This window comes from Pterocles gutturalis, unplaced genomic scaffold (assembly GCF_000699245.1).
Source record: "Pterocles gutturalis isolate BGI_N339 unplaced genomic scaffold, ASM69924v1 scaffold964, whole genome shotgun sequence".
NCBI classification, from domain to species: Eukaryota; Metazoa; Chordata; class Aves; order Pterocliformes; family Pteroclidae; genus Pterocles; species Pterocles gutturalis.
The window spans coordinates 39,333-47,211 of NW_010127786.1; the positions used below are offsets into that span (position 1 = coordinate 39,333).

General features: G+C 44.8%; 1 protein-coding gene across 1 annotated transcript in view; it reads right to left on the reverse strand.

Moving 5' to 3' along the window:
* Nucleotides 1-1,363, reverse strand: part of TMEM154 (transmembrane protein 154) — a gene marked incomplete at its 3' end in the record, with an annotated part of 13,287 nt that extends 11,924 nt beyond the window's left edge. Inside the window, exon 1 of the mRNA XM_010079370.1 lies at nucleotides 1,297-1,363. Within this exon, the coding sequence (XP_010077672.1) occupies nucleotides 1,297-1,363 (67 nt within the window). The remainder of the gene's footprint in view (nucleotides 1-1,296) is intronic.
* Between the last annotated feature and the right edge of the window lie 6,516 nt (nucleotides 1,364-7,879).

Consider the following 7,879-nt stretch of genomic DNA (forward strand, 5'->3'; position numbering starts at 1 on the left):
TTACAGTCCAATTTTGCCCCCAAGGCCCGAGTTCACAGAATCCCCCCTTCCCCCAGAGTAAGCCCCAGGTACATTTTTGGGGCTGGTTGCACAAGCAAAAGCCACCTTCGTGTGGAGAGCGAGTGTCCCTGCTCTTCTCCGGGTGGGTGCTCTGCTCCCCTTCCCAGCAGCTGGAGGCTGGCTCAGCAGAGCTGGGGCTGACAGCAGCCAGGGAAGGGAACCGTTCCAAAATCAACCAGAATTTAAAAGTGGACCTACCGGTAGGAAGCCTGTAAAGGCAGTGGGGAGTGGGTTGGGGCACCTGGTACGTGACATCTGCCTGGTGCTTTGTGCAGCCTTTAACGCCCTTTGCAAAGGGCAGGGGGAGCCCAGCCGTGGGCTGGCGGGGTCAAGGACCAAGGTGTCCCTCCACCCTGGGCAGATGGTGATGATACGCTGCAAATGAGCTAAGATAGCTGGAGCCTGATCATTCTGCGGTGCTTGTGTCGTGCCCATTCCCTGGGACCTCTGATTTGCTCTAGTGCATACTGAAGCACTTCCACAGTGACTTGTCTGACACTGAAAGGCATATAAGCATCACCTGGCAAGGTTTTACTAAAAGAACTGCCTGTCTTGCACAGTTGCTGGTTGCCAAAATGCCAGTGGAACAAACTGCCCCCTGTGAGCAGGTGAGAGCCTCTGCAACAACACCCCAGTGCTTCTGCATTTTGTTGCAAGTGGCTTTTCCACTCACGGTTCTTCCCTTCAGAAGGTCAGGACCTAAATCCATGGTGCCGACCACTTTGTTCTGCAGCTGAGAATTCAAAATATTTGTCTCTAGAACCAGCTGTTCTTTTGTTAAACCGGTTTCCGTGCACCCAGTCTACGGAAATCAGCAGCCGGCTTTTGAATGGAAGCGGTGCTCCGTCTTTAACTTTACTATTAAATGCTGATACTATGGGTGTGGGGTTAAAAAAGTACCACAAATTATTAAAATTAGAACCAAAATGCCTGGTAGGCCAGCATGGAAACTGTGGAAAAAAAAGGTCCCCTACACACCTGCAATTTAGGAAATGTAGGAATTGTAGGACCCGGTTGCTGCCGTTCGGGGTTAGGTCTAAGGAAAAAAAGTCAAAGCTTTGAACAAGTCAGGCAGCAGAAAACAGAGAGGGTAAGCACAGCGAAAAGAAGCGAAGAGCAAGTCCCCACAGATCTTCTCCTAGCGCTCGGTTGGGAGGGTGTTGCCCTACGACTCGGTCCCATCGCTGCAGGCACGCAACGCGGTCCCACCTGGGAAGGCGAAAGGCGGTTTCTTACCGTTCCCGGCAGATCCTCTGGCGAGTAACAGGGCAGAAAGCAGCTCAAGGAGGTTTTGCTTTCGCATGTTACCTCGGCGGCGGCGCTCCCACTCGAGGGGTGCTGCAAAAACTTCACCCGAACATTTACATTTCCTGTTTCCTGCCGGGGTGCATCTGAGCCGCATTTCTGCAGGAGATGGACTCTCTTTGATGGGTTTTTAGGAAGTGATGTCATTCTGTCTGGGCCTGTCAAGCGAGCAATGGTTGCAAAAGAAAGAGGAGAGAAAAAAAAAAAAGAGTTGCTCTTCAAGCACTTACTCGACTGAAGCACCTTTACGCTGTAGGTGAGCGCGCTCCTCCTCCCCTCTGCTTTCTCGACTCCCGCCTTCACTACCACCCATCTTCATCCACATGCAGTGTCATGGGATGAACATCACACAAACACAAATCAGACACAGAAGATAATTTCTGTGTGTTGGCAGGAAGGTTTGAGGTTGCTTTTTGGGGATAGTTGAGCGAGCACATTTCAATTGTGCCTCCCCCCTGCCTTGGCTTTTAAGCTCTAATTCTCCCCCCAGCGCGGTGGGATGCTGCGTGCATTTACAAACACCAAGCAGGGTTGTGTCCAGCAAACGGGAAAACTGGCTGGTTTGCTTGGCAGCCTGTAGCTGGGGGGTTTGGGCTGGTTTGAGCCAGGGAAGAGGAAAAAGCAGAAAACCACATTATTTTTTGTTAGGAGCAGGTGGTTTAGCTGGAAAGCCCTCAGATGCCAGTGTGATGATGGCTGTAGGTGACGGGGGACAGAAGGTCTTGAGCCCTGACCAGGATGCAGTTCCTGGTGTGGGTGTCCATGGTGTCACAGTGGAGGTGGCAGGTAACTCCAGCCTCCCTTCCTCCCTCCTCCTGATTTCCCACCCCCCCCTCCCAAGCAGTCTCTAGCTGGGCGTACAGACCCGTGGGGCATGGCTGTGCCCCCCTGTGCCACCCTGGATCTAATCCATACCTGTCCCCAAGCAGGGGGGGTGGCTGCACCATAGGTTTGGTTTGTTCCACTGTACAAACAAGTTCTAGGTCTGAAGTTCATCCCTCTGAGTCCAGGAGAGTCTGCACCCCAGATTTTGGTCTGGAGCATCCCAGGTTTGAGCCATTTTTAATACTTGCATAAAATTTTCTAGTAATAAACTAAGGAAGAAGACATGTATGCTGCCAGTGTAGCAGCTTCCTAGTACTTCCCCTAGACATTAGTCTGTGTTAAAACACAGTTTGTGGTGAATTAGTTGAAGCTGGCAATGGTGAATCTTTCTATTCAGATTGGTGGGAGCTGCTGAAGTGGCCAATTGTTGTCCTGCTTCTGCAGCTAATCATTTCTCTTAACACACTGATGCTTTTATAGGTCATCAGTTATAGTTTCTTAGCTGAAGTAGCTGAGAAATAGGTCAGTGATTCATTTAATGACCAGCTTGTTAGTAGATTCAAAACAGTTGAATGGTTTAGTTAACTGAAAGTCTGAACTGGTTGCTTAGTATTGGCAATGTATGTTTATGCACTTCATAAAACAGTGGGGAAAAAAGCAAAGCAAAGTTACAACATTGCAACTACAGGAAGATAAAGAGGAGCTCAGAGTTATGAAATCACTGAGTGACTAATTAAATATCTCTAGGAGATATTCTTTGATATCATGTTATCCCTACATGACAATACTTACCAGGCAGAAGTGTTAGAGGTGAGACTTGTGAATGCCTTTAAGATTTTCCTGCTAAAAAATTACAGAAGTTCCAAGTATTAGTGTCTAATTGCTATAGATACTTTCAATTATGGAAGTCCAGAAATTGAGGCTACCCAGGCATTTCCTGTGTGCTCAGAGACGCCGCGGCTTTGTCTAGTCTGGCAATGGGAAAACCCACCATCAGCTTTTGGGGCAGCACAGGCAGGACTGTCTGTGTTCTGATGAGCGTGAACTCAGGCCCTAAGGCTGGTACTTTTGTCCAGCCTCAGCTTTTCTTTAGCTTTAGTCAACAGTAGGCAAAGTCATGCTTTTTAACAGTATTTTAATTTAATGCATAAAGGTTCTGTTGCCCTCCTTGCCATTTCTTCCCCAACTCCTTCCCAAGTTTGCCTCCCTCAGTCTTTCCAGTACCCCATGGGCTGCAGACATTTTTTCATGGTTCACCCTGCCCTGCGTTTTTGGCTGTTTTGTCCCATTCTGTAGACTTAGCCCAAGTCACTCATCCCTTGCTAAAGAAAGCCCAGCTACAAAGCCTAGCCTTGCTAGAAAGACTGGAAGGGAAAAGAGGAAAGGGCTTATTGCTTTTATTTTTATCTTTGCTGCATTTTTATCTCCTACAAGACTATATCCTTTCCTCTTCTCCCTTCAAGTCTTTCTATATAGGTTGTGGCATTTCCCACTCAGATTCCCATCAAATATTTTTGACGCACATTTGGTTAACAACTCATCCCTGCCCCTTGAGAGCAAGATAGCCACCCGCTGGTGTTTACACATTTAATGATTTCTAAGACAAATTAAAGTTCAGGAAGCGTGACTTTGTGCCACATATAATTTTAATTAAGACTTTAGAGTGGCATGTAGTTGACTTTTAATTAAAAAAAAATTGTAGAGAAAGAGGAACGAGATATTTTGGATGCTGAGGAACTGGACTGTCATGGACGGGCAGTCACCTTGGTCCATCCCCACTGGTGTTGTGATCTTGCCCCCAGTGGGCTCCCTTTCACCTGCCTGGGAAGCAAGGTTAGCACCTTCACCTCAGTCATTGTCTTCAGCCACTTGCTTCTCTCTTCACAGTAGAAATAGGGAAAGCGAAAGCTATAGTGACAACCTTGCTGGAAAACAAACTTGTGCATTTGGAAACCCAAGTGGCTTCAGTCACAGATGGTTTTTGTAAGAGGGGGAGATTGTATCTGATAATTTCATAGGTCTTAGTGTATTTACTAAGGTCCACAATGCACCTTAGCAAAAAGCAATGTCTTTTCACAGGTGAGACAGACAAGTTTCCTGGGTTATTTCAGCATATGTTACCCAGCTGGAAACATCTGCACATGCTTTCAGTACTGTTTCATCTATTTTTGTTATAGAAGTAATTTCTGACTGCCTAGGCTGTTTGCTAATGTTGTTCCCTCATCAGAGACGTGTTTGCATCACTGAGATTGCAGAATGTCATCAGTGTGACATTTTCAGAAAAACACAAATGTTTTGTAACACTGCAGCCACTTGACTCAGGCTCTTCTTTTTCCTTTTTCCTATGAAAACTACAACAACAACAACAGCAGCTAAACTTTTGAGAGTGATGGAGCAAACTGCTGGTTAGTTACAGGGCTTTACTATAAACTCCTGCGAGTACAGCTTGTCCACCGCAGATGTCAGCAGCTAATGGGCCTGCTCTGAAGTGCAGGCAGGGGCTAGCACCAGTCAAGTTCTGCTAGTCCCTTAATGACTTATTTCTGCCTCTGACATACGTTAGGAAAGGACAGATAAAATTTTCCGACAAGTCACTGTAAAGAACAGGAAATTGCACTGTATTGCAATTCACTGCAACATAAAAAAAAAAAAAAAATCCCCAAAGCAAACAGGGGTTTGCAAAGCCCACAGGGATCTTCCCAAGCTGGCCTGAGCTGCAATGGTGCTTTGTGGGCTGCAGAGATAAGGAAGAGCTGCAGAGGGAAGGCTGAAATCCACAGCATCCCTGTGCAGAAGCCTCATGTGGATCTGGAACTGCATCCACGGGTGCACTTGTTTCAGAGCAAGCTTTGTCTGGGTGAGTTGCAGAAGATAAAACTCTCTCTCCAGTAAACTCACTCAATTCTGGACTATATGAAAAGACAAGTTACATTCTATTTCAGCCACAGAGGTGCTCAAGAAGATGGTTTATACCTTTCTGAAACCAATGTCACCAGTATAAATTAGAACAACGCTTAGAACAATGAGATACTGGCCCTAACTGGGTATCATAAAATAACATAGCTAAAATGAGAGTGACAATAAAAGCATAAAACCAAGTACCTGCCAGTTTTAAGTACCTCTTTGCTTAACTGGGCTTGTAAATTTCTATTTTCCTTTATTGTATTTTTCTTTATTTTCTTCCTTATATGCAACACAGGCCGTTAAATCGTGGGTGTAATGTTTTGGAGACTTCAATAGGAACAGAAAGAAAATACAAAACTATACTTGAAAATATCCATATGTTCATATCTAAGTTCCCTTTCAACAAAATGAAAAATAGATTCAAAGAGGGATTTGTAATATCGAAAAACTCTGAAATGGAGCAGACCACAGGGTGCAGCTAGGGTGCACTAAGGTGCACTTTTGTCAAAGTGTAGCTGGACACTTTGTATCCACTCTTTCTTTAGAAAGCGGTACATGGATTTTAAATTTTGCACATGCCAAAGGCTTCCTAAGTGGTTTGTAACTTGTGTGAAATCCTAAAATAGATGATGCCTGTACGACATTGTAGTACTGACTGTGGTTTGAAATAACTTCCTCGTGTGGGCTCAGCTTTCCCTTGGGCAAAATCCACAGATGATGTCTGGTCAGCAAAGTCATCTTGGCTTTTGACTGCTAGAGAAACACAGCCTTATTATGGGATGTAGGCGGTCCTAAGCAGTGCCTCTGCCTATCCTAGGGCACGGTTTGCCCATGAAATCCTTCACCCGTGATCTACCACGACTCCAACCATTGAAATCCAGGTGGGACTCCACGAGATGTACCTTTGTCTCAATGCAGGCTGGATAAAGGTGGGATGAACACCCCAAAGTACAGCTTCAGGGTTTGTTTTCGGGGAAAGGCTGTGCTTATCTCAGTGCTACCAGCTTCACCTTCCTTACAGCAGATAAATAATAAGGGCTCTGACCCAACTTTGGAAGGTCTGAGTGCTCCTGAGCCCCCGCAGTGGCTCTGCGCCCCCACTGCTGCCCTCTCCTCCCCACAAAACTCTCTGGTTTAACACAGAAAACGAAGGCAGTTGGGCCAGGAGGCTGTGCCCCACTTTATTTCAAAACTATGCAAAGAACCCTCATGAGACATCAAGCCATCAGCATTTTGGACAAAGCAACCAAGGTCTGCACAATGCAATTCTGAGAATTGATTTTTCAGGTACTTTTATTCATTCTAACAACAATGCTGCTATTGTGACAGAAATCTACAATTTATTATTCTTTTCAGTTTAAATCCTTAAAGGCCAATGACAATGAAACTGAAATAAAATGCATCAGGTTTTTAAAAGGGCTCAGGTCTGTTTCTTGATCTTTTACGTATGAATAAATTAGGGTTTCACTTTTTTGTGGAGCAGCACAGGGAATATTAGTTAAAGGTTTGTCTCATTCTTTGAAAATAATTATGTAAATGATGTATTACAATGGTTAGGGTCTAAGCTGGAATTAGAGACTGAATGATTTAAATATACATTTTCTGCAGGGTCGCAATATATCTCAAACACCTTTGGTATAAACAATCCAATATAAACTAAGGAACAAGTGGTTCATCAGGGAATTTCAATTCTGTCGGCAGGAAAGGGTCCTCTGCCACTCCCCACCAGCGATTTAGGAAGTTGCCTGACCAGAAGTGGACCCCAAAACTAGAGCTGTATGCGTAAGGCCATAATAAGCTGTGTCGTGCCCAAACGCCTCTTCAGAAGAGGAGCTGACTGCAGCCTCCAGCACCAGGAATAAACACTTTTCTGCTTGGAAATAAGCACATAGGCACAGGAGGGGAGCAGAGCTCACGGTGCAGACAGATACAGGACAGACAATACAACTGGAATGCTAAAAAGAGCATCTGTGTGATTTAGAAAAAAAACTTCAGAGGATGGAAATCCTCTGTAACTGCTCCTGGGACCAAGAGAAGAAATACTGCCGGGTGTCCGACCCAAGGACCAGAGCCTTGTCTGGCCACAGGCTTCCATGTGCCAGCTCAGTGAACAGATGTGCAGTGGGGAACTGAAACGGGGGAAAAGCTGTCGGCCGGTGAATTATCTTCACATGAGATGTCAGTACTGCCTGTCGTACACCGCCGTGCCTAGTCGTTAGCTGCCACTTTCAGTGTTAGCTTAACGTCTGGCTTGAAAAATTCACAGTGCTCTATAGAAACAGAAACATTTCTCTTAAAGAGATAATAAATAGCAAGACTGATGAAGTAAAGAATTGAAAAAACCAAACATAAATCTGCCTCGGATGTGTTCACTGGTGAATTTAGTAAGATGAAAAGTAGAGAAACAAGGCACTTGAGGGAAAGTAAACTAGATTTTTTTTAAACCCTTCTTATTTCTATTTCTAGGGTTCTTTAACCTGCTTGATTGAAGGTTTCTCAGTGGTGAATGATTCATAAGAAGAGAATAAAATCTGAAAAGCACATTCTCGCAGTAATACTCTACCATAAAAAACACACCAGCACACCCAAACTGTAATGTGAGTACTCAGATTTTTCCAGCCACACCTTAAGTATCTGAAGATAAACTTTGATGTCCTAAAATAATGCAGCTTAAATGTTGCTTGATATTTTTTAGGCTGTGGCAGCTCTCATTTGATCCTCCCATCTGAGTCCCTTTCTCTATTATTGAATTTAAATGTCCTCTACTTTTTCCTTTGCATATTTT